The 26,520-nt window shown below is 41.2% G+C and overlaps 1 protein-coding gene across 3 annotated transcripts; it reads right to left on the reverse strand.

The window, feature by feature from the left end:
- Positions 1-663: 663 nt before the first annotated feature.
- Positions 664-26,069, reverse strand: MAML1 (mastermind like transcriptional coactivator 1). Of its 3 annotated transcripts, XM_074915845.1 has the most exons (7): positions 25,678-26,069; positions 25,595-25,629; positions 17,314-17,317; positions 14,526-15,935; positions 11,042-11,311; positions 7,164-7,260; positions 664-5,086 (listed from the first exon to the last, which is right to left on the reverse strand). In XM_074915845.1, exons 1-7 carry the CDS (start codon positions 25,951-25,953, stop codon positions 4,095-4,097), a joined length of 3,084 nt encoding a protein of 1,027 aa, XP_074771946.1. In that variant the 5' UTR covers positions 25,954-26,069; the 3' UTR covers positions 664-4,094. The 3 variants fall into 3 exon arrangements, with proteins under 3 accessions (XP_074771946.1, XP_074771945.1, XP_074771944.1); XM_074915844.1 differs by lacking the exon at positions 17,314-17,317 and having other exon boundaries at positions 7,164-7,278; positions 25,585-26,069; XM_074915843.1 differs by lacking the exon at positions 17,314-17,317 and having other exon boundaries at positions 7,164-7,278; positions 14,526-15,938; positions 25,585-26,069.
- Positions 26,070-26,520: the final 451 nt, after the last annotated feature.

Genomic DNA, 26,520 nt, shown 5'->3' on the forward strand with positions numbered 1-26,520 from the left:
CTTTATTTTTCACAGCCTCTTCCACCCACCAGCTCCATGCAGTGGCTTAGAGACCTTACCAGCTTTAAGCCAAAGTCTTCATGCAACTTGCTGCCAGTAGTTTGTTCCTTTTTCAGAAACATTAACTCACGCTTGCAGTACGTGTTCCTCATTTCTCAGTTTGGGTTTGGATTTTTTGGTGTACACCATCTGCCTACAGCAAGCAAACGTAATCTTTGTCTTTTTACAAGTCTCGGGGAAATCAGTTGGAATCTCTAAGGCCTGTTATTTTGAGGGAATCTGAGCATATTTTTGGAACTCTACAATTTTGCACATGTGAGGTCTCGGTAGTTATTAACATCTTTTTCACTAGTAACAACCACCTCTGCAGTCATATTTCCTAGCTTAAGGTCTACAACTGCGTTTAAAAAAAAAAAGTCCAGAAGCAGTGGCTGTAGCATAAAGCCTTGTTTTCAAAGCAAGGTCTTCTAAGGCCCTTTGTCCAGTTCTGGCCTGTTTAAATGGACTTTCTGAAACCATAAAGAACTGGTAAGACACCGCAGAAGAATGAGCCCTAGTAACAGGCTGACCAAAATTGTGTGTTGGGATGAAGGGAACAGTCTCAGTAGGAACAACAATGCTGAACTCTGCTCAGCTCACACAAATGTATAAAGTCACACCATGTATGTTTAATACACTAGCAAAATATTTATTTTATAATGATAAAACAGAAGTGAAGGATTTCTTTTTGGTGTGCACCAGTAATTGTAGTAAAAGAATAAGGGGATTAATGGACTCTTTATACATTTCAATGACAAAAATTCATAAAGGTTAGCATCAAATTCAACTGTTCTCCATTTACAAGCATAAAACTTACCATAATACCCCCCAAACACATATATAAAGAATTATAGTTTTAAAATCTATAAAAAGTAAAAAATATACAGTCAGAAGATCTAACTCTTATTCAAATCTTTAATATAAAATTGTAAACATTTATTTACACAAAGGAAATGTGTATAACAAAATTTTGAGCACCCTTTTAAATTGAATTGTGGTTTTTGGAAGGCAGTGGATGTTGCACAGTGACACTCTCACCTTTCCTACCCAACCAAAACCGCAGTTTATAAATAAAGCCATGGGCGGCTGGCTGGGTACAGTTCAGGGGAGATATAATTTTATTGCTCTGAAGCTGCAGCAAATGGAAAGCCCAAGTGCATATATAGACAGCTACATGTTAGAGGGCATCAGGCAAAGCCCAGCCCTACCCATGCACCTATGTACATCTAAACCGTATTTCCACTTCCATTGAACTGTTCCAACTGTGTTACAGTGATTCCGTATTTCCAACAGTCTGCTCGGATTATGCAGACAGGGACCAGAACCGAGGGCTGTTTCTTCTATCAGGTTAAATGCTCTTTGGATCCAGCTCACATGTGAAGACCGATGAGCATTTTAAGCCAGTTTGCCTAGGATCACCCTTAATTTTACTTCAACAGTACCACGAAAAGGCCCTGTCATCAAATCTAGATAACCTTCCTGAACAAACCCTCTGGTCAAGCAGGGCAATATCCACCTTAGCTTCCAGAAACAGTGGAGGAAAGAGTACATCTGCATTTTCCTGGACATTTAGCTGGATTGCTTTTTTGGTAGTAATAATGCAAACAGCAGATGTTCTTTTCCTCCAAATAAGAAATCACAACTGGATGGATTGGTTTTGACTTATTCAGAACAAACTCTGTGTGCAAAATCTACTGGAAAACGTAGCAGATTTCACCACAACCTAAACAGGGAAGAAAGAAAAGCTGAATCCTGCTACCCTGTTATTTCTCTCAAGTGTTTGTAAGGGGGAGAAAAAACTAGTGACATTGAAGGATGTCACTTGAAATTATGAGGTCCCAAGCACCCCCAACAGGAAGGGAAGGCACACTGGTGCAAAGTTAACCCTTAAAAATAAAAATACAGCAAACACTCCTTCCCCTGCCATTGCTAGTTTATATCTATACTCTTCTAATGACACTCACCTTGGACCAGTTTTTGGTTTAACTTAACAGTAAACCAAACTCACTAGCTCTTTTCTTAGATTGCCAGTATAAGAAAAGTTAGCATCAGTTATTTGCATCTCAACTACTTATTCTAGAAAATATCAGAAGTGTCAACAACCAAAGTCACTAACACCTTCATCTTCCCATCCAAAGACAATCTTTATGTTATCTTTTCAAAAGCTCTACGAGGGATTAAGCCTGCTTCAGTGAAGTTTTATCCACTATTCAACGGTGGGATCCACTGATCAATGCACATCTTTCAGCAACAGTTCAACATGATACAATATCAAATCTGTTCAACAGAGCGTAATTCATCCACACTAGGTAAGTGTGCTGGACAAACCATGTTCCATGCATATTTGGAAAGGGTTAAAGTATTAGTGTTAAAAAGCAGTTTTTAAAAGTGCAAATTGTCTCATAAAGGAGCTGCAGATACAGTAAAATATATTCCTTCTTTGAAATCAATGTTATCCTTCACTTCCCTTCACCCACTCTGGAAAAAACCCTCTCTCACACACCTCTGCAGTGCAGAAAACTCCTGAAGAAGCCAGTCTGTGTTGAAGGAAATTGCTTTTAAATCACAATGCTGGGTCTGAGTCAAAAGTTTAAAGGAGTTTTCCAAAAAAGTGGATTTAAAAGGGAAGAGGTATTTGTGCATTTAAAACGAAAGCTTACAACTTTATTTCCATTTTAAAATAAAGGTTAAGGCAAGGTGGTTTGTTGGTGGAAAGGGGATTTTTTTGGTAGAAAGTAAGGACTTTGGAACACTGGCTGTTCCCATTGTGTTTTTTGTCCTTTCTGGGACTGACCCCAACATATGGATAAGAGGTCTCCTTGGGCTGAGCTGAAGAACCAGCATCTGCTTCAAGGGGTATTAAAGAAGTAAATCCACCAGTCTATAGAAAGATTATCAAACTTATAACCCAGTACTTAAAAAAAAATCCAAACACAACATATTTAAAGGGGGAGACTTCCATATTGGAGCAACCCTGATACAAGCACTCTCCCAGGCTGCCTGTGCTATTATTGCTGATAAGGACTTTCCACCTCTCAGCCAAATTATTTTTTCCTCATTTTTATCCCGAAGTGACAAAGTCTTGTGCTCATTGTGTCACTGCTAACTTTGGGGAATGAAGTGATCTCAAAAGTTAGTTTTACTTTTTACAACAAAGAAAACTAGATGAGCTGTCATGAAGCAAAGCCTTCATTTAAATACAACTACCTTTGGAAATAAGTTATGAAGAAACAGGTGCAAAGTAAATGGCTTTACAATTCATGTTAAACCTACTATAGTTTAAAAGTTCTCCCATAAGAAATTCCCCCTTTAAACACAGCAAGGTATAAGCCAAGAACTGTGCCTCTCTACAACAGAGTGCAAACTGCAGCTTAAAAGACTACAATCTATTAAGACAACTACCTAGACTAACTGGCCAGGTTTTAATACTTTCTTTCATCTATTACCAGCATCTAGAAATATTTACTGTGAAATATCACTTGCTTATTGAGAGTACAGGCACATGCTTCAGCAATGGGGAAAAGAAACAATTCAAAATATTTTGCAAGCGTACTCAGGTGCATACAGCCTCTTCTCAAATAAGAAGTCAGAAGTTTGGTGGACAGTACTAATAGCATGTCAAGCTATGAACAAATAATGATTGCAAGTAATAGCTGCAGGAGACTAAGCCCTAAACACAATTTGTGCAACTATTTGCTTTCTTTCTGCACTATTTCTGTGGAATTCTGTTTTATTTTTTAAATAATTAAAAAATTTAATTTTAGAACACTGCAAGTGAGATTTCTGAAAGGCTGGCTAGGACACACACAGTATTTTTTTGACCTGTTCCAAGTGTGCGACTCCTCAGAGACACCAAGATAAAGCACACTCCTGCAGACCTGCTTGGTGCGCCATCACCATGTATCAACACTCATTGAGAAGCAGCTCCAGTCCCTTTCCCAACCATTAACCTCTAATGCCTGCAAGTCTCCTCAATGCCACAGGTTTTTTTGGTCCAAGTGTTGTTTATATTTCATGAAATAATTAAAAAAGTAAACACACCCCCACCCCCCATTTTAATGAGTTCCTAACAACTCATCCAAATCATTCATCCACTCCTCTGAAGTCCTGTTTTTCAGCAAAGAGTCTATCAGATCTGTGTCACCAGTTAAGTTCTGAAGTCCATTATTGCCCGACTGGCCGCTGTAGGCAAAAGGCAGCTCCTGACTGGTTGTCCTCACAGGGTACCCTTGACTACAGTGCAGATTACCTCTGTTGGGCATTTGCTGATTTGGATTCTGGTTGAAAGCATTCAGATCTGGGACAGTCTGGTTCATGCCAGGCAAGACTTGCTGTGAGGGTACCTGCTGTTGCGTAGGTGGGTTTGTCCGCTGCTGCGCACCTAAAGAGGACGACAACATCTGCCCGGAGACGGCAGCGTTCATGGAGGTCATCGGTCTGCTGGTGCTTAGGCTTACCTGAGGCATTCCTTGGGCAAACTGTTGGTTGGCCATCTTTAGATGAGTTTGCTGCATGTGGAAAGAGGAACTGGCAGTAAATGGTCCTAAGCCACTGTTTGCTTGTGTCTGGTTGTTAATATTAGGGATACCTTGGTGTTGCCAAGATGGGTTTTGAGCCCCCATAGCAGCTGGTACTCTTGCCATCTGTGGCTTAGATAAGGTTGGATTCAGTGCACCTTTATTGTGCTGCTGAGAAATACTTGAGTTTGCTAAGGTATTCTGCCCATACCCAGCAGGAACGGCAGCACCCTGGCCCAAGCTGCCTTGTCTCTGCATCGGTGGCTGTCCATTGGCACTTTGAGTTGCATGCTGGGGAACCATCTGTGTCATACCAGACGCCAAGTTGTATAATCCCCCTCGCTGAATGTTTTGCATATTGGTATATTGAGTCACCCCCCGATCCTGCTGACTGGAGCCTGACTGGAGTGGAGGAACAGAACTGTGTCCAGGTCCCATCTGAATCATGTTCTGGGTCTGAGGAAACATCCGTGGACTACTGGAGCTAGACTGTCCTAAATTACTGACCCCAGGCATGGCTGAAGATGACCCTGAAATACAAAGAAATATTTTGTACATTAAATACCTTGGTTCAACCAGAGCCAAGCTAGGCTTGTAGACACTATAATCAAGAACAGAGGTGCAGCTGCATTTGTATAAACCAGCCTCTGCAACCAACACACAGCAGTACTTTAATTAAAGAGCATCGATCGGTGCTCCAGTTAACACCACCACCTTGATCTCAAACACAGATATGCCAACGTCCTAAAAAATCTGAATACCACTTCTAAGAGTTCAGCATCATCAATTTAAAAAAAATTAAGACTTTAAAGGCAGAACTGATATTTCTTTGTGCACAAAGGTATACACACACACTTTGAAGTGCGTGCACAATTTGCTAGGTTGTTAAAAAATACCACTTACTGCACACAGACATTGTCAGTTATTCCATGCATACACTGTATATTTCTTATTGTACAACTGCAGGGCTTCCGGTCCTCTGTCTTCCCAATTCCAGAAATTTCTTCTATTTATATAACTTTCAGAAATTTTTCGGTCAAGTATATTTTTTTAATATATTTTTATGTTAATTTGCAATGCTGATAACCAAGCAAGATGATCTGCAAAAATAAGTCTTCTCAGCAAACAGAAGAGTCCTTTGTTCTTGTAAATTCTGAGTAAAAAAAAGTTGCTAGCTGTAGAAGAAACAGCCCCCTACTTAAAGCAAAAAAAAAAAAAAACCACTGAAGTGTAACACATATAATCCCCTCCTGACTTCTTACAGTTGACCAAGGGAAACTTACCTACGCTAGTAATTTCTCTACTTTCAAACCAAAAGCTGCCAAATTCATCTTTTAAGATAGCTGAGAAATATTGGCTCTTCTTTTGTATTATTTCATCTTTTATTCAAATATAATTTTATGCAAATATATTCAAATATAATTCAAATTATACTGAATTAATTATCAACAAAGCACACCATAAAACCAACAGTTACAGGGGAACACTACAGTGAAAAAGTAGTACACACACCAGGATCTAAGATGCAATCAATCATCATAACAAGGAAGAAAATAATTTTAATAATACTGATGTTCATTATAGCAAAACATACTCTAAAAGGTGTATTAGTGTATTTCTGTAGAAAATTTGCAGGACAATAGAATGTTTCAGTGCAATATTTGAAGGATGCTACTGATGACTGTTAAAATACAATCCTTCAGTATTGGTATCAAGTTTTTTCAGCCAAGTAACAAAAGCCAGTCATAGCTCTACTAGACATTGCACAGTCATGAACACCCGCACTCTGACAGTATCATATTTCTACTTGCATCTTTTCCCTTCATTATTTATTTCTATGGGAGCACAGAGTAAGGAAACAAAATTAAGGCAATAAACCTAGAGCACAAAAAAGGGCTTATGAAAAAAGATAGGTGTCTTCTTGATGCCCTGTTAAGTGAGGATTTTTCAGGTAACTGTTCTCTAGTTCTTCCACATTCATGAAGCTATTCCAGCTTAACGGTAACTACATATTTTATTTATCAGCATTAACAGACTGAAAACATACCAAGCTGCTTCTCCTACAAAAACAACAAGATAGGACACTAACATGTCATGAAGAGAATTCAAATTGCATTCCCTTCTAAAGGTAGCAGGGATAAGAATATTAGAGAATTTTAAACTCATCCTAGTAGATGAGAGAAATAATACATCACTTACTCACTTACTTTTCTTTAATGAGGGCCTGTGATAGATACAAGCAGCAGTGATGTTAGGCTTCAGAAAAGCAGCCCTGAATCCTAATACATGAAAATTAAGGAGAATTTACATCTGTAAAGGAAAATGGTAGTATAAAAAGGCCTTTACAAAAATGAAGGTCCTTAAGAATTAAGAATTTCCAAAGCAATATTAAGAACCAGAAGCTTAAGCTGTCCCAGGTATGTGGGACAGGGGAAGCTGTTAATTTGCAACCGAATCGGAATATAGGTCTAAAAGTTTTAAAGCACACTGACGTGATATGTTGTAATAAATTAATTAAAAGCTACCCAATCCAGGAAATTTGAAGACACCTTGGCTTTTACTCCTGGTATTTTTTCTGACATTATTTCAATTGCCATGTTTACTTACCTGTGAACTGTCCAACCTGTTGCTGGTATGGATTCTGTGGTTGATCCTGGTACTGGGGAGGTGGTCGAGTCAGATGCCGCTGCAGCTGCTGCTCTTGCTGCTGCCGCTGTTTCTCCTAAGAAATGTCCAACGCAAGACAATTAGAAAACAAGTCAAGCTTTTTCCAAGGCTGACTGTCTTGGATAAAAACAAACTATCAGCATACTTTTATGCAGAGCTGGTAATTAAAGGGGCTTCTGCAGCCTTAAAGTCACTTCAGACGTTTGTTCTCAAGGTTCAAACACAGGTCAATTTAATCTGATGAGTGACTTAGAATTCAGAGACAAGAGGACAACAGCATGCATCACAGGAGTTATTGCAATGCATGTCTGATACCTTTAAAACATGAAAAACTGAGATGTTTGTGTTTTTATCAGTAACATAAACAACAAAAAGAGCAAAACCAAGTGCGTATAAAAAAAAATTCATACACTTTTTTGCTCTCTACCCCCAGATCAATTTGGTTTAGACCTCTCTTTAGAAATTGAAGTACAAGTCGTAAATAACAACATTACACAGAAAAGTAAAAACTGAACATGTAAATATTTTCTAGCTCTTGTTTTCAAATATGAAAAAAAAGATACACAAACCCTACCATCCTAGATGATTACGGAAAACTGCAGAACAGTTTGCAACAGAAGCTACATAAGTTTTGTAATCATTGTTCCAAAACATTTTCTTAACAATGCACAAATCAATTGAAACAAACTCTACTAATGATTCAACATAACCCTACCTCTCCTACTTTACGATAAAAACATTTGAAAAATAAACAAGCAATTTTTCTATTAAAAACTTTTTGGGAAAATTACATTTAAATCCTTGAGGTGAACGTCAAGAGCCTATGTACATGCATTAATAGTACACTCAGAGATCTTGACAACGTGAACAGGCTGCTTCTACAACATGAAACATATCAGGCTAAGTATTTTTGGCTCTTTTTCCACAGGTATCTTCAACTAAAATTCTGCGATAATGAAGTAGTGATACAATGCACAACTACCTACTTACCTGAAAAGTTACACAAAGCACAGAAGGGGACAGAAATTCCCTTCCAAGAGTACTGGGGTGAGGACACAAGCAATAAGCTTTTGAAGAAGAGACTGGTGCAAGGTAACAAATAGGGAGCCATACATTACGACCATCCTTTGGAAATGTCTACAACTAAGAAGCTGTTGAGACATGCAGAGGAATGAAGAGGGCAGGCTGCTTGACAGAAAGGACCTGCTGCTTGCAGGACCAGTCAAACCTGAAACAGGCTGACCACAGAAGCCAAGAAGAGATGGCACAGTTCTGAGAGAAACCAAGAGCTGCTGAACCTCGCTCAGAAAAAAAAAAACAAACCACATTTAAAGGGGGGGAAAAAAAAAATGCAGAATATCAAATGTGAAGACAGCTTTAGGGTGGCAGGGAATGGCATGAAGCTACCTGAAACTATAATTCTGCAAAACAGAAATCAACTGATTCAGAAATCTTTTAGTAAAACTACATGCTGTATCACGTGTATCCAAAGAAATAAATATCAAATTAGAATGGTAACAAGAGCTGGCTTGACTGGGCAGCACAAGGCCAAGAGAAGTGGCAAATGCAGTATCTAAGTCTGTTCAGCTCCAAAGCAAAGCTGCTCCTCACTTGGGATCAGAGTCCCAGTATCACTATACAAAGCTGTAAGTTGTAGAAGTTAGTCACAGTTACCATAACTAGGACAGAAATAAAATATTTTCAAAATATTTGTATTTACTATAGCAACATGTGCTGACTAAGCAGAAGCAAATAGGTAGGGGAAAAAAACCACTGTGTTTGAGATATGCTACTTATCACCCTGTTAATGTACCACCCCAGCATTCAGCAGCTACAGAAAACTACTGGGCCACAGCTCTGAGAGCTCCATCAGAGTTCTAACAATCCCCATTCACCAGTGGTGCAAAAGTACAAGCAGGATGCCAACACTCCATATTGCCTTTCTCCTCACCTTCTTTCAAAGAGTATCTGTTCATGATTGGGAGAGTAATGACCAGTAATTTTTGACATTTGGTATTAATGTACAAGTCCTCAAAAACTGAATGATTCACTAAAAAGTAGGGGTTTTTTATATAAGTTTATAGATCACAGAACTCATACAGAAAATATGTTTTTATTGATGATTTGGGCATTCTTTGTCCTTCAGTCTTTGACAGTATATTTCCACCATGATACTCCCTTAGCCCAAATTGTGTTTTTACCCAAATACCAAAAAAAGTATCTTCAACAACATTCATACAATTTTCTTTAAAACACTGCCAACCAGATTCTTATGTTTTATCTACACTAGGTCAAGAACCAAAGGGTTCAAAGCTTTTCTGTCACCTCAATCCAGTCCTCAATTTTAACAGAAGTCTCCAGGTGATCAAAAAAGTTATTCGCTAAGACTTGGCACAGCCACAGCTACACAATAGTGCAGATCCTACTACACACTTACTTCCCCTCAAAATGGACTTTCAATATTTTCAGTTCAGAGAAGACTGTATCATTTCCTTCTTTCTTAAATAAAGCTTCTGATGAACAGCTGCTGCAATAAAAGGGGGGTGTGTATGTCCCTCACAATGATTACCTGACCTTTTCTCACCACCTCTATTTTCCAAACTATTATTACAGTGAAAATCCTATCTAGTAGGATAATAACTCCCAGCTTTAAAGTTGAGAACATTCAGATTCATCAGCTTCTAACAGTGCTGAAAACTAAGGAAATCACACATTCCCAACTGTTAGTTGAAGGACTACAGAACATTTACTTTTTTTTTTTATATATTCCTTTAAATTTCAGGGATAGATGCAGTTCACATTTTTTTTTTTTTTTTTGCATTAAAACACTGGCTCTTTTTTTTTTCCCCCCATTATCCTCAAAGACAACAGTTTCTGTGCCTATTCCCTCCCCCCATTATCTTCAAAGACAAAACTTTTCAGCAGTACAGTTCATTACACTTTTTCCAGAAGATCTGAATACCAGGTTCTCCCTTGGTCTTAAGCCTTCTTTGAAAATTCACCTTCCCCCTCTTCCATACCAGATATTGATAATTTCTCTGTATGTACAGTGCCAGTACCTGGAACACACCTACATGAACTTTTAAACATGCAGAAAAACACCAATGACAGGAATAAGGCCCTCTGGGCTGATTCCCAGCTGAAGGACTTGGAAAAGGTTTAAAGCTTAGAAAGGTTCACACAAGGAGCCTGTTTGTCCCAGAGAGAGGCTAAAGCAGCTTTCTGCAGTCTGATGGACAGCAGTTAAACTCTTTTGGCAGGCTAAGATGGATGCAGATGTCTAGTTATTTTCCCCAAATTAAAAAAGTGAAAGATGTTTTAAAATTTGAAACATGAACTGCTATGGATCTCACGGGGAAGAAAGACAGAAAGCACAATGAGCTTACAGAGTCCCTTGCTCATTGCTTCCACTTTTAAAGCTCTGCAGGACACGTCAATAGTATCCCAACCTTTTATTTTTGCTCTGATTCCATTTGCCTGCTTTCTTTCACAAAGAATTACACCATTTGTGGTATGATACATTCTCTCCATGTAGGTATTGTCTTGTATTTTCTACTACACAATTCTACCTATTTTATTCTTTTCATTCACCACAGTGCCTTTTAACAACAGAGAAAATAAGTCTCAGTAATCAAGTGTTATGTGTTTGGGTTACTTTTGTACAAACACAAAAAAGCAATTATACTTGTGATACCAAAGCACCTTGCAGTTTATATCCCTCTTTTGCACTGCAATAACTATTCAACAAAATCTCACATTCTGTTTCATCCACCAAAGCAAATCTGTGCAAAGAAGAAAGGACTGCTGGCCCCTCTTACCTGCTCAGCCAGAAGATGTTGCTGCCTCTGCTCCATTAGGAATTGCTGCTTCTGTTGCTCCATGAGCAAGTGCTTTTGTTGCTGCTCTCTCTGCTTCTGCTGGTCCATCAGCATTTGGTGTTGCTTCATCACTGCTGCTTGCTGCTGATTGCTGAGATAAGGTGGGTTGCTGTGGTTACCTGCCATGGAGACGTTGGGAGCCTGGGCACCCACACCAGGGCCCGGGACAGAAACGGGAACACGAGGAACATTAGGAGAAGGGTTTTGATCCTGCAGAATATAGAAAAAGTGGCATGAGTTACATAAAGAGGTTAGCCCTCCAACATTTAGAAACACTATGTAGTTATACTGATGATCAAAGGCTCTTCAATGGTGATAACCACAATTTGTATTATTTTTCTCATTTTTCAGGATAAGGAAGATATAAACAAAGTTTGCACAGGGAGGGGAATCATAACCCATCTCAAAAAACCAGAAATTGTCAGTTATTGCTTCTCTGTACATTTACACTACCTAATAAAAATTAGATCAGTTCTTTATATTTTGTCATCTTTACGCAATTGCTTCTTCACTTGTGAAGCTTCTAATGAAAAAGGCAAAGTGTGATTATAGTTTCCAGTTCAGCTAATTGAAGACAGCTGAAAATATAAAGTGCCAGACACAGAAGTGACAGTTTGGAGTTAAGGTCAGAAACTCCACAACATTTAGGAAGAGAGGCTTTATCTTCAAAGTACTTCCCAAAGCCCAGCTCAAACAAGTGACTTCTGCTCAGCTAGAGAAACGGTGTTACAAACAGCACTTCAAACACACCAGCTTCAGTGAACTTTGGTAGCAGCTTTTCAAATACTGCGTTTTAATTTGTCATTATACAAAACATTTATTTAAATCCTGTCTCTTCTGTCAATATTTAATTCAGCAAGTGCCTCTCCTCAAGTTTTTTTTATCATCAAGAGTATTTACAATTTGCAGGTGAAGGGGAAGAGGGCTACCACTGATCAAAATGAGTCTTAACATATTTTTCCAGCAATCCAACCATCACTACATTCCACAAAGAAAACTACTACTACAGAAAAGACTGTTGTTATTAGTTTTTCTAAATGCTGCTTTTTTTAGAGATCGGAACTTGGGATAGGCAACAATAACATGGAACAATTAACATTCAAGAGATGATACTGTCCTCTTTGTACCAACAAATCCATTTGAAATTTGACAACTTTAATAATTTTTAAGCATAGTTCAGCCTCATCTCTAATTATGCAAACAAATATTACTTTCAAGTTGAAAATTCAGCTGATGGGTTTGGCTGTTGGGTCTCACTCTCTGCAGTTTCATAAGAAATCACGAGCCAAATATAGGTAATGCTGTCCTAAGTTGTTCGATATGCAAGCTTTTGAGAAATTCTCCAGAAGCCTTCATTAGTATTTCTGTTAATTCAGTGCAAGTGTGGCAGCGTAGATGCAAGGTCACCCTCATGTTACTCAGTGAGGAGGGAGATGGTGACATACAGTCATCTCTACCCTTCTCCTTCTTTCACCAAAATGTCATCAGATTGTTACTTCTGCTAGCTTTTAAAGAGTTTAATATTTTTTTGTGCCTTATAAAGTAAACATTGATCTCAGATTTTTTTGTGTGTGTATCAGTGTGGTCTTTATCACAGACTAATCGGATCTTTTTCGTGGGTTTTTCTGTTTTGTTGAGGAAACACATGACTAGAGTTGGATCTCCAACAGCTTTTCCTAGAGAAGCTTTAATCCTTATAACAAAGACCTTTATACTCAACAAGCCCTCCAGTATGTGCATTGCAGGCACATGTCAGAGAATCCCAACAAGTCTATACCTCCATTTGCTACATAAATTCTCACCTGCAGCATAACTGTAGTATCAGGTATATGTAAGACAACAAAGCACTACTTAGATTTTTCCTTTACAGAAGAACCTGAAGCATAATTGCTTCACGCTGACGAATATATTTCTCTCATATCCCGTGCTTCCCCAATCACAGAATGGTTTGGGCTGGAAGGGACTTTAAAGTTAAAGACCATCCAGTTCCAACCCCCCTGACAGGGGCAGGGACATCCACAGCTTCTCTGGACAACCTGTTCCAGGGCCTCACCACCCTCACAGCAAAGAATTTCTTCCTTACATCTAATCTAAATCTACACTCTTTCAGTTTAAAACCATTACCCCGCATCCTATCCCTACACCCCCTGATCAAGAGTCCCTCCCCATCTTTCCTGTAGCCCCTTTAAGTACTGGGAGGCTGCTCTAAGGTCTCCCCGGAGCCTTCTCTTCTCCAGCTGAACCCCCCAACTCTCTCAGCCTGTCCTCACACAGGGTGCTCCAGCCCCTGATCATCTTTGTGGCCTCCTCTGGACCCGCCCAAGTAGGTCCGTGTCCTTCTGATGTTGGTGCCCCCAGAGCTGGACACAGCACTGCAGGGGGGTCTCACGAGAACAGAGCAGAGGGGCAAAATCCCCTTCCTTGCCCTGCTGCCCACACTGCTCTTGATGCAGCCTAGGACATGGTTGGCTTCCTAGGCTGTGAGCTCATGTTGCTGGCTCACAGTCAGTTTTCCATCCACTAATTCCCCCAAGTCCTTCTCCACAGGGCTGCTCTCTATCCACTCACCACCCAGCTTAGGACCCATGTACAGGACCTTGCCCTTGGCCTTGCTGAACTTCATGAGGTTCACACAGTCCCACCTCTCCAGCCTGTCCGGGTCCCTCTGGATGACGTCCCTGCCCTCCAGCGTGTCGACTGCACCACACAGCTTGGCGTTGTCGGCAAGCTTACTGAGGGTGCCTCAAACCCACTGTCCACGTCACTGATAAAGGTGTTCAACAGTGCTGGCCGCAACAGCAACCCCTGAGAACGCCACTCGTCACTGCTCTTTGGTATCACGCGGGACAGTGTCAAAAGCTTTGCACAAGTCCAGGTGGAGCCTTAACCAGTAAATTTTCAGATTTGAAAATCCCCAAGGAACACCCAAGAATCAGGAATGCAGCCCCCACTTCCAGCTCTCTTCAAAATAGAAGCAACCGAAGGCATGGCTTTTTATAGTATAGCTCTGACACAAGTAGAGACTAAAAAGAAGGTAAAGAAATCAAAGCTTCTTTGAGAACACTGTTTAACACTACAGTTTTGTGTGAATTATTTTAGGCAAAAGTTTACAAAGCATCTATTTATCTCTAAGTAGAAGCTTCTATGAAGCGTGACATAATTTGTTGCCCACAAAGTATATTAAGCTGGAAATCACACATCACCACATGACCTAGAACAGAGTATTAAAAACTCCCCAGTGGAAAACAGAGTTCTTAATTCTTGTCTCAGCTTATTGCACATTATCATTTTTTCTTTAAAATCATGTGACAACTGTTTTGGAACAATACCAAATAACCTATACTCCAGCCTCACCTACCCAACACCGTCTTGCAAAACCTTAAATCTGCTGCTAAACAAAGGTAAGAAATCTCAGAACATTCACCTGACTGTGCGGTAGTCGGTAGGCAATGTTTCCAGACTTGGGTTTCAACAGGATCATCCCATTCTGGTCATCGCTCACGTGAGACAGGGGTGGCTGCTGGCGCTGTTGTATGTATGCCAACATGGGAGTCTTGTTCTGACCCGGTACTGTTACCCCCTGTTCACATTCTGCTTTGTAATGTGAAAGAGGTTTGGTGTTCCCATAGTCTAGCATAGAGCCTTGACTATTCACAGGGTTCTGATTCAAGCTGTTTTGCTGATGACCCAAAATGTTCACATGGTAATTGCCTCCAGCTCTTGGTGAGCTTTTATTTCCCATATTAGGCATCATGAGTTTCTGATTGTTGAAGTCTGGCTGGTAAACCGATGGGCTGGTGGGATTTTCCATGGTATATGGGACAGCCAGTGGACTATGAGAAGGCCCAGACTGTTGCCACGTAGACATCTGATTTGTTTGGTGGACTTGTGAAGCTTGCTGCTGGTTCTGCAACATCTGGTCTCTCTTCTGCTTAGCAGCAATCTGCTGAAGTTGATGAGCAGAAGACATTTCTTTGGCACTTCCTGCGCCCTTCCCAGGTAACAACACATTGGGGAGAGGCCTCTGGACATTCTGAGAGTGGTTTGATGCCTGCATCATGGGCTGATTAGGATTTTCAGTCATTGACTGACTGGAAGGCTGAAACATAGCCTGAGAACTACCAACCGCTGGAGAAGCAGCACTTACAGGTACAGAAGCAGCACCAATAAATGCTGAACCTGATGAAGTGGATCTCACCTGGGGAGATCCCATCTGCTCCTGTTCAAAGGGTGCTGGGGAAAACTCAGTCTTTATGTTAATATCTTGTGGCAATGGAGTCTGTGCAGCTGAATTTGAAGAATCTGCATCTTTCTTCTCTTCAAAGTCTTCATTAAAGAGATCCTTCATGTCTTCATCGGGCACTGATCTATTAAGCTCCTCGATAAGTTCCTTCCATTCCTGCTCATTAAGATTAAGATCAGGCATCAAGTTATTCTGAGATATAGAACCCCCTGCTCCAGCAATCATACATGGAAGATCATCTACAGGCTCCTGCTTCAGCTCTTTGTTCAAACTCAGAGGAAATGAGTCATCAGCATCACCACCTCCATTCATTTGCAGGCTGGAATCTGGAAGACACTTCTTGGTGATGCCATCTAGCCCCATCGGGTGTTTTCCATTAAGTTGTAAGGTATCTCCGCTGCCAGATTTCTTGTCAAGATGATGGAGTGGAGACACTGGAGGCATTCCATTGGAAGAACCACTCACTCCACCAAGACCATCATCACGACGCAGTTTCTTGGACACAGAAAATACATCACCGTAGCCATTCTGCTGGTCTCCATTCTGAGGGGAAGCAGCACTATCAAGCTTTCTTTTCACAGTCTCATGGAGCTGCTGAAAAAAAGGAAGGTTTTAGTTACTTAGTTTTATGTTTCATAGATCAGGATTTTTATTTATTACTTGAACATTGTCTAGCTTTGAATAAAACATTTTAGGGGAAAAAAAGCTTAAAAAAGGTTATGTCTTTGCTTTGATAAGATTTATTTTACAAGTCATCACATGAGATGACTTCCTCACTATCATCACTTAGGATAAACTTTCAAAAATCTGTACTATATTGAACAGAGCCCCCTCCTTCAAACAAAACCAAAAGCTGCCATATACTCTGACAACAAAAAGTTGAGAAATGGTCATGAATTGGAATATATAATGATTTTTTCCTATTTAAAATGAAAAAATATTATAGCAGGTAAAGATTCAAATTTTAGATGAGAATAAAACCCTGTATTTTATCTGGCCCATGTATACACAGTATAATCGTTTTGTAGGATTCCTTTATGAAGCAGTCTCACATTTAAATATTTAGAGAAAAAGAGAACCATTTCTCTTGTGATTATAATTTTTGGAAAAGAACTACATATATAAGTTTTGTACACAATCACATTTCTGGCACTAAAGCAAAACCAGTTTGTCACTAAGTTTCACACCTATGTAAAATGCAATTCAGAGTTCAGCCAATTCTATCCCAGCCACAGTAAGTTTATTCCTTTCCTCCCTTTTCCTAGATTATTTGCCAGCTGCTCCTCTGCACTACGATCACCAGAGCCCCAACAGTTGGCTTCTCATAGCCAGTGAACGCACATATTCTTTTTCTTGTAGCGCCACCTAGAAGCAACCAAAGGGTACAGCAAGTTTTACAACCAGACTTCCAGAGCCTTTGTTCAACTTCTCTTTCCTGGCAGCATTCTTTCAAATATAAAGTTCTTTCCACTCACCTCAAAAACATCTGAAAACAGAATTCATGTACACATCAAAGCTGACTATAAACTTTTCCTTCCCTCAGGTGCATTCTGTAAAAAAAAAGTTGTGCTTCGCTTGTGCTGGAACTCTACACCAACGCAGACAAACCTGTAGGGCAGACCCTGCTCCAACAGAGCAGTGCACTTAAAGAGCAAAAGCTCCCTTCAGGTCCCCTGACCTGTACATCTCAGCAGGACACACGAGGAGAATCCCCACAAAGAGCCACCCGTCTGAAGCGTGGTTCACTGAACAACAGTTCTCTCAGATGGCTGAGAAGCAGCTCATTAAACCAACCTCAAGACAACTATGCTTATTTTAGTATTACTTGCAGTCTCCACAATGCAGTCCACTCACCCTTGGGGAAAACTGTCTCATCCAAGAACAAACAGGGGAAACCTCAAGATCTCAGCACTCAAGCAAGAGGTTGTATGTAGAGCCAGCATAAATTATCAGAAGAATTTTACAGCACATGCCTGGGCAACAGCATTCTTTGATTTAAGGACAGAAGGACTGGCTCAATTAATTGTTGTAGGGGTTTTTTTAACTGTCTACAGTTAGCAGCTGATCTTTGGGAAAAACACTATTTGTTTAATGCTTGGATAGGTAGCAGCAAAATCTTATTTTTATCCGAGGGATAGACTGCAGCTTCTCTGGTGACTACGATTTTCTAGATGGTTCATGGAAATAGCAGTGAAGTAGCAAGATCAGCAGAAGACCTGGTAGGATGAGATGAGGTGTACATTTGGAGAGGAGGCTGGAACTTGAATTCTCTTCATTTGAACATCAGGTCTACAGCTTGGAGTAGCAGATCTGGAGTTAATTTTTCAAATGCCAACTTGAAAGAATAATGGAAATAACACTTTTTGGTAAAAAGGCAACAACAGAAAGCAAGGAAGCCTCAGCTCAATCACAACATTTGCCTTTCAGCAAGTTTCCCATTGTTTACTTAATATTCCAACAGGGAAAACTGAAGCTCAAGGTGCTTAACTTGCCCAAGGTCATACAATGAGTCAATCACTCAAAGTTTGGGAATGGATCCTCCCGAATTATAAATCATTAGGGAAAAACACACTCCCTGAAAACTGACATACAAGTAACAACTTAGTTCTGTACACTGAACAAACTCTTCTCATAGTTGAAGCAAATCTATCTGTTAAAACATAATGTATGCCCACTGGGGTCACTGCTGTAACTGTAATTCATATAAACAACTTGAGGCAACTAGGCTTTCAGTAGCACTAGAGCTGTAATTGCACACAGCTCTTCACAGGCTGCAAAACCCACCTGGGCTGCTGGACAAATATTCCAGAAGTTAATCTGTCCTACAATCTTTGCTACTGTACTACACCATTTACCATACCCATCTATGCAGCTAACTAGTCTAAAATTAAATTATCCATGCTTATAAGCTACACTTACTGTAGTCTAGCAAAAGATACAGACCCCCAATATCCATCACAGCCTCCTTCCGTCAGTAAAAACACATGGGAGCTTTCCTATCTATCTGGGTTTTAACAGTCGTAAAACTCAGATATCTGATCCTTAGTGACATCTTGACTTTAGTTGCTCTAGAAAAAAGTCCTCCTTAAACCTGGAACTACAGTCCTTTGTCAAAAATGAAGATTAAAGAAAAAAAATTTAATAAATTCACTAAGAACATAAAATTTGGGAGTGACTACTTCCAGCCTTGTTTCACATCAGCTAAAGCTAAGTTTATTTGAAAGACATCCTACCTGTATATGACAGCCAACAGACACACAGGAAAGAAGAAAATCTACCTATCTTCCACCTGTATCAGAAAAGATTGAGCCCAGCTCATAACTGAGACACCTAACTTCTGAGTTTTAGAAGCTATTCACCAACCGCACTTGCACCCTAGTTCACTTTTCACATTAAAAAGCTCGCTTGAATATTGTGGCAGTAAGTCTACACTGAGATTTATACTACTGTAGTTAGCTATCTACAATACAGGCAGCCAAACAGCTTAAAACCACCTAGGAACACTGTTCCATTTCCTACCTCCTTTCCTCTCTCAAAAAAAGACAGCACTGTAAAAATTCGTCGGAGCCAAAAGTTACAGGTTCCTTCTCCTCTGCCATTAGTAACATATACCGATACCTTCTATCTACCCATGTTTAATTTTGAGTAACAGAACCTGAAATTCTCAAATACATTCATATAACTAGCTTGCAAATAATGCCACTCTCTGTTCTGAAATTGCTTTCTTATATTTCTTACACACCATCTCAGCTCTTGATTTCCTAACAGAAAAAGAAATAGTAAAGTCAGTTCTTCTCCAACTAGTGTCTATCCAAATAATCGGGGGGGGGGGGGGGGGGGGGGTATAACAAGGAGCATATGAGATACAAGACAGACTGCAAGCTATCTACATATCAAGCTGCCCCAACAGAGTTCTCAAGGCAAGAAAAACCTGTTCTCTTCTGCCAAAAGTAAAAAAAAAAACCAAACAAAACAACAAAACACAACCTGACAAAGCAAAGCATAATTTGCTTCTCACTAGGAAAATCCCTTTAGGTCTAATTTTACTGTCCACTGTCATTCTGTAAGCACAGTGGCCCTCTGATATGCTGTCCATATGGTTTTCTTAGCAGAATCAACCAATTTCATTTGTAACACACAAGCCAATCCTTCCCATCACCACAAGATCAAATACAAAGTGCATTCCCATTTTCTCAGCCTACCCAACTTCCCAACAAAAGATGAACTTCTAAGATCTCTGCTATTTAGCTTTGCCTAAAAGTATTACCCCAAAAGCATTTATTCAAAGTATTTAAACCAATATAGGAACAGTGCAAAGAAAGGGATGTAAGCAGGCCCCAGGCCTTTGGCCCATGACAGGACAGTTTCTCAAAGAGCCTCTAAAGGGCCACAGGCTGCACCTCCTCCACATCACATCACCAGAGCTGCATTTTATTCACGTGAGCAAAACAGACAGTTCTCAACATGGTAACAAGCACACTGACTTGTCAGGCCATAGCTGTGGACTCTTCATGTGAGGAGCACAAACCGATAAAACCCAGGTGTCATCCATCACAACAAAAGGGGTGTCCAACACAAGCAGCCTCTGACCGTGCCATTCACGGTACACACACGCTGTACTTGACTAGCACACAGGACCACAATGCCAGAGATGGATGCTTGCCCAGCCAAATGACAAGGCTGCCATCAGAAAACGGACGGCACACAAATAATTTTGATAAACTGTATTCAATCTCTGTCTTAAACCCACCAGTTTTACCACAACGATGCTCAGCCATACTGCGGTCTTACTGCAGGAGCAGGTTGGCAGACTTCATAAAAGCTGTTCACAAACTACCATGGAAGCCCAACAAGAAGAAACCGGAAAAGCTTTAAAACTTCCTCTACAGCTTTTCTATTAGCACTGGCAGAGGTCAAAACTTCAGAGTCCAGTGCAATGCTCTGTTACTGCCTTGGTGGGAAAGGGGCATGAATCACTGATCAAATAGTGGCACAAAGTCGTTCTGGGTTTTTTGATGTGGGGTTTTATTTTAGGAGAAAAAGATTTTTCCAAGAATCAAAACATCAGTGTGAAACACTCAATACATGAAACTAATTTTAGATAATAATCTGAAACCAATGACAATTCAACATGTTAGAACTTAACAAGCATGAAAGTTTAGCTCACATTGCTCACGTGAAAGCGAGAAGTCCTTCATAATGCAGAATTTTTACGCTGAGGACAGTCAACTAAACTACTTTTGCAAAAATCCAGTAGTTTGTTACACTTTGCATCCAGTAACAGGACAGTAAATTTTTTTTTATATATGTAAAAAAGTAGAAACTTCATGCAAGCTTTATTTTTTCTTAAAAAATACCTAGTGAACATGGCAGAAACAAAACTTTTTTAAAAATGTTTTTTACACTGTGCCTTTTAGGCTGTTCTCATTTAGGTTTTCTAAGCATCTGTTGCAGAGATTAAAAATACTCTTACAGGATTTGATAGAACTTCAATTTTTTGTATTTTATTTGGAATAAGTGTAACATTTCAGTCTCAGGTTTAAGTTATGTCTACATGTCATGAAATACCAGCGAGAGAAAGTATAATGCTGGTCATTTTCAAAGAAGAAATCCTATATTACTCTAGAAGCACAATAAAAATGTAGTTCCAATATGCCTCCTAGCTAGATACCAGCATTCTCACCTAGAAGGGGAAACCAAAATAGAATATATTCGTTTTTCTGCCATGGAAGCAGTTGTATTGCAGCACAGATAAGCTTCCATGAACCAGAGCTTACAGTAGGTCCTCTGTAAACACTCCTGTAAACTCTCTTGCCTGGCCAAGGACAGAACCAAGAAAGAGGACAACCTCTTAAGTTGGAACAACAATGCAAGTATCAGAAATTGTGGTGTATGAATTTTGGACAGAAAACATAACGTTTTGACTACACGACATGCTAAGAATTCCCCATTTATTGTGCATCTATCCACAGCTTCCAAAGTTACACTCCCCCTGCAAGGAAAGCATTTTATTACCCAATGTGTTCCTGCATTCCATTGTGTTGTCAGAACCAAACTGCAGGACTAATTTTAATTTTGACTTTTACTTTAATTCCAGAAGACTTTTGTGTTTGGGTGACTGCCTGCTGGAGTGAAGAAGGGCTGTGGATATGAACGTCTATAAATATCCCAAGCCTGCATTAGTCACAAGGGGCAGCTTCTGCTACAGGAATTGTTCTGCTGAATCAAAAAAACTGCTGTGCCTTCAGCTGCAGTGCTGGATCTTCCACCTCACTTGAACTTAAACAGCAGAAGCAGCTCAGTCACTCCCAGACCCTTACAATTTAGGAAGCATCGCTGCATATCTAACTAATCTAGTAAGGGAAATGTTTCAAACATACAACAATACCTCACACAGAATTAAAAGGAGACAAAGAAAAACCTGTCTGAGTTGTTGGGCAACAAACTATCAGACTTGTCAGCAAAAACAAACAACGGTGGCAAGACTACAGTGCACTATAGTTATGTATAAATACATGGAAATAATTTGCTATTTTTGTGGTAAAACATAATTTCACAATTTAACACCCCTATACCACAGCTTAAACAAAAATGAGGTCTTCTGAATTGTTAGTGTACCAGCCTGAGCTTCATTAGTGGAATGTTATTACTGCTTGTCAGTACAATTCAGGCAATCTATTCCCTTTAATTTATTACTTTAAGTCTTTCCAACCAAGAAACATAGCATTGCTCTCCTTAAATTTACTTTTAAACTTTTTATGTGGTGCCTTCACTTAAATTAGAACTTACCTATCATTAATGTAAAAACTTCTATTGCTCCCAAATAAATGCTGGTCTGCTCTTCAGCTTTAACACAAAGCATTCCCAAGACAGCCTGCTGACTAGACCTTCTCTGCCCATTCCAGAAATACTGTTTGTGGTTTTGTGGCAGTCCCAGACAAAGCAAGCCATCTACACAACAACTGCTCTCAGGTGGGAAAAAAAATCAGTAAGAAACAGGGAGCAGGTCTCCTTCCTAGAGACCACATCATAAAACAAGGAGTGGAGATGAAAATCCAGATTTTGCCATTCTCCTCATTCACATGCCAATGAAACACTTTCTGTTCAGCTCAGCAACACAGTATGTTATAGTCTATCAGACCAATACAGGAAGCCAACCTTTCTACTGCAGAGAGTTTAAACAGCATTATTAGAATGAACTTGCTCAAATCAGAACCTAGCAAAGAGGAAAAAATGATCTAGGGGACAAGCTCTGTCGCTTCCCAACTTCCTGTTTCTCAAAAATAAAAGATTAACACAGCAGACTACATCCAAACTTGAAGCATCTTCTCCTTTGAACACAGTCTTAATAATATCTTAACAGAAACATGAAGTAAATTGTAACACTTGACTTTCCCATTAAATAATTGTCTCAAAATTTAAAAAAAATTGGTAACTAGTAAGTTTTTAATCTTTTTCCTCAAATGAAGGACAGGCCTACATGGTACACAAATCATCCAAGTTATTTCTGTATCAATACTGTATTATCTCGGTTTCTGTGGCTCAAATTTTAGAGCTGCTTAGTAAGAAAACGAAGAATCCACCCCTTAATTCTGTTTGTAAGCAAGACCCATCCAACTTCAGTCTCTAAAACAGAGAAAAAAACTAATGGAAGAGAAAATACCTGATTTTGGCTAGATGAAAAAAGTCATACAGGACATTAAGAAGGAAGTGGGAGCACTATCTTGTTCCCCGTGACTATTCTGAATTTGAAGAAAATGCTCTTAAGTAGAGCACCTGGGAGTACGTGCACACACTGTGCACTGTTCACACTTGTGGCAGTGCAGCTCACGTCCTTCTATTACAAACTCTCTGATGCTAGACCACAAACCCTTTACCTTTACATGAGTTGCTTTCTTTTTCAAGGATCAAAATTAATGCTTCATTAACTTCCAACACAAAGTACCAGTTTTCAAGAGAAGATTCATATGCAGCTTCATGGAAACCTCTGGATTGTAACAGCAGTGATAGCTGATATAATGCATGTTTCACTAATCTAGCAGCATTCTTTTGAAAGGAATGCATCCAGGATATTTTAAAGCAAGATAATTTTGGTGTTCATCCAAACTTTATTGAATATTGTAAACCAAACCCACGTCCTTCCTGTACAAAGCACATGCTTGGTCTTGATAACAGCTACATGATTGCTAGAGGTAAAATACCAACCTACAGAGGTACCTTTTGCACCAAAGGAATTAAGTTAGCAGCAGAGGGTTTTTGTTGTTGTTTTTCAAAACTTGAATTACTAAGCAAAGCAACTTTATACCCTAGTAACGAGGTGATGAGTCAGCAGCTGCAATTAAGCTTACAGTCATGTATCCTAGGAAGGAAACAGCAGGCCAGCACGAGGAAGAGTCATTCATACACTAAAACCCTCTTCTGTTGTGTAAATTGGCCACTGGCAGCAGCTTCCTGTACAAGAAGGGCTTCCCCAGATGTGCAGCGTATTTCAGAACCTCACTGCTGTTGAGAGTCCTCATTATAATGGATGCTGATTAGATCAAATCCACATCCAAAGCAATTTAGAAGAAACACCACCAATGAATTAAAGACGATCGATATGAAGACGTGTAGTGGCAACAGGATTTGACATGCTAAAGAGCTCTGTGTGTAACAAAAATAGGCATTATTAATGGATAGAGCCCCATATGCAAAAGGCCTTAGAGCCCAGACAGGAAATAAATAGAAATCCCACCAAGTCTTTAGCTAATGAAATACGAGTTTGAGTCATTTTTATTCTGACACAAGTTTACATTCAAGACCAGTCTACTAAAACAACAGCTACCCGGAAAGTTTTACTGAATTGCTGTCAGGAATGCACAAGGTCTCCTCTCTTCCTCAAAGACTCTTTAACAACCATCTGAAGTGCTCTAACTGTGTCACAAGTATTTTAGTCTTCAGAAAAGTCAGTATGTCCTAGATTCTCAAATGTATATTAGCAAGAATAGAAACAATTCAGCTGAGTAACACTGTCAGTTTATCATTCACATTTTCAGTATTTACAACAAACACTACAAACTGCACGCCTGCTGTCTAGTGCAAGTTACATTAAAGCTGACATTGCTGTGCCTATGTTTCACTATTTAACATTATGTCCAGTCATACCCAAGTATACAATCAGCTCTATCATGGCTCTGTTTTAAAAACTGTAACTAAATGAAGTCCAAGACAGCAGAGGATCACATCCTCCTTTGCTTCCAACTTGACCACCATCTTAAAAATATGATTTAATCTATATGTTAACCTGGAAATGTCTCAGTTTAATCCACGTATTCCCTTTTAAAGGCATTCAAGAGTAGCACTGTATCATTTTCATGCAGGCCACCATTTAGAAATACCTGGTTTTAAGAACGACAGGAAACCTTTAAGAAGTTATCCTGGTAACCTACATTACTGACACATTAGTACACAGCAATATATTTCAAGGGCTCCGAATAAGTTAAGCAATAGCTATCTTGATATACAAACAGGGCTGTATGAATATATCCTGACAACCAGAAATGCTAGAGAAGCCAGAGAAACATTAAGATTTTGAGCTAATCCAGTTTTTAATGGGTGGAGTGGGATTCCCATAGTGTTCACACCCACTAGACCGAGTGGCAAATAAGCAGCTGCCTTTCCACTGAAATTCTTTCCAATACCAGATTTAATAGGCACATTATTTGTCTTAAAAATCCCCCCTCAGTAATAAGCACGTCCTTACCAAGTGACTCCACTATGCCCTGACAGCCTAAAGACATAAGCAAGCAAGCAAACAAAAAATCCAACCCCTCTGCAGTTTTAATGGTTCTCTGACAGTTTGTGAGGGGAGATTTTAGGTGAACTAGCCAGACACACGATCCAAAAAACGCTACTCTGAATGACTGCAACCATCACAGGCAACCACCCCCCATTCCCACCTCAACAGGCAGCAATTTATATGTACTCATCCAGCGCGCCAAGGTAACGAGCGAGAAAATAAACCAGCCCTTATTAGCTGCAAAGTTTTAACAGAGCAGACACGAGCGCTCGGCAAAGCGGCACCAACTTCAGCCCTCCCACCACAAGCCATCACACCAACCGTGAGAGCGTTTTCTTTCCCCCATCCGGTGCCAGCTCCAGAGAGGTCACGGTGCCAGCCGGGCACAACCACGCCGACCGCCGGCTCCCTCCACCGCCCCGACCGCCCCAGCCCCCGACCGGGAAGGGGCCGGCCCCTTACCGCGATCAACGTGCTGCTGCGGCCGTGCTGCTCGCCGCTCGCCGCCTCGGCGTCCAGGCCGTTGGCTCCGGTCCTGTCGGCACTTCCCGCGACGGCGGCGGCCGGCGGAGGGGGCGCGGGCGGCGGCGGCGCCGGGGGCGGCTGCCGGTGCTTGCCGGCCCGCTTGGCCTTGGCCTGCAGGCAGCGCTGGTGCAGGGCGAAGGTTTGCTGGCGCTCCAGCTCCAGGCGCTCCGGGGACACGGCCTGGTAGCGGGACTCGCAGGCGCTGTGGTGCCGCCGGCAGAGCTCGATGCGCCGGCGGAGCCGCTCCATCACCGCGCTGTGCCGCGGCACCACGAACTCCGCCATGGGGCAGGGGGGCAGCACCATGGACCGGAGAGCGAGGGGGGCGGCCGCCGCCGTTCACCGGCTCCTCACACCGGCCCCCGCCATGGCGGGGGCTTCCCCCCCTCGGGCCTTCCCCGGCCTCCGCCGCTCCTCCCCCTCCCGCGGGCCTTACCTGAGCTCCCCGCTGGGCTCGTCCCCCCGCCCCGGTTCCTCCCCCCGGCCCGGCCCGGCGCCCGCTCCGCTCCCCCCCCCCGCCCCACTTCCTCCTTCTCCCCCGAGGCCGGTGCCGCTTCGCTCCCACCGCCTCTCCCTCAGCCCTGCCCGGCGGCCGCTGCCCACCCCGCCCCGGGGCCCGGCCGGAGCCCGCTCCGCTCCCCCCCGGCGCGGCGCGGCCCGGCGGCCGCCGCTCTCAGGCACGGGCCGGCCCGAACCCCCGACTCCCCATTGTTATCCGCGCCGCCGCCATCTTGAAATTGTTTTTCCCCTCAAGAGCCGAGTTGAGAATAAATAGGCGGAGCTTCCTGGGTGGTGGGCTACGTCACGGCGCGTAGCGCGTCACGAGCCGTGAGGGACATCCCTCCGAGCCAATAGGAAGGCGCGGAAGCGCGC

This window comes from Athene noctua, chromosome 12 (genome assembly GCF_965140245.1).
Source record: "Athene noctua chromosome 12, bAthNoc1.hap1.1, whole genome shotgun sequence".
NCBI classification, from domain to species: domain Eukaryota; kingdom Metazoa; phylum Chordata; class Aves; order Strigiformes; family Strigidae; genus Athene; species Athene noctua.

What these genes read in the sequence shown, in the direction of transcription:
- MAML1 (XM_074915843.1), bottom strand. Translation starts at nt 25,953, where the DNA reads ATGGTGCTGCCCCCCTGCCCCATGGCGGAGTTCGTGGTGCCGCGGCAC. An exon ending in GCAGCAGCACGTTGATCGCG is followed by an intron (nt 15,939 to 25,584) that starts GTAAGGGGCCGG and finishes CCTTTTTTTCAG; the next exon opens with CAGCTCCATGAGACTGTGAA. An exon ending in ACAGGTTGGACAGTTCACAG is followed by an intron (nt 5,087 to 7,163) that starts GTAAGTAAACAT and finishes TTTGTATTTCAG; the next exon opens with GGTCATCTTCAGCCATGCCT.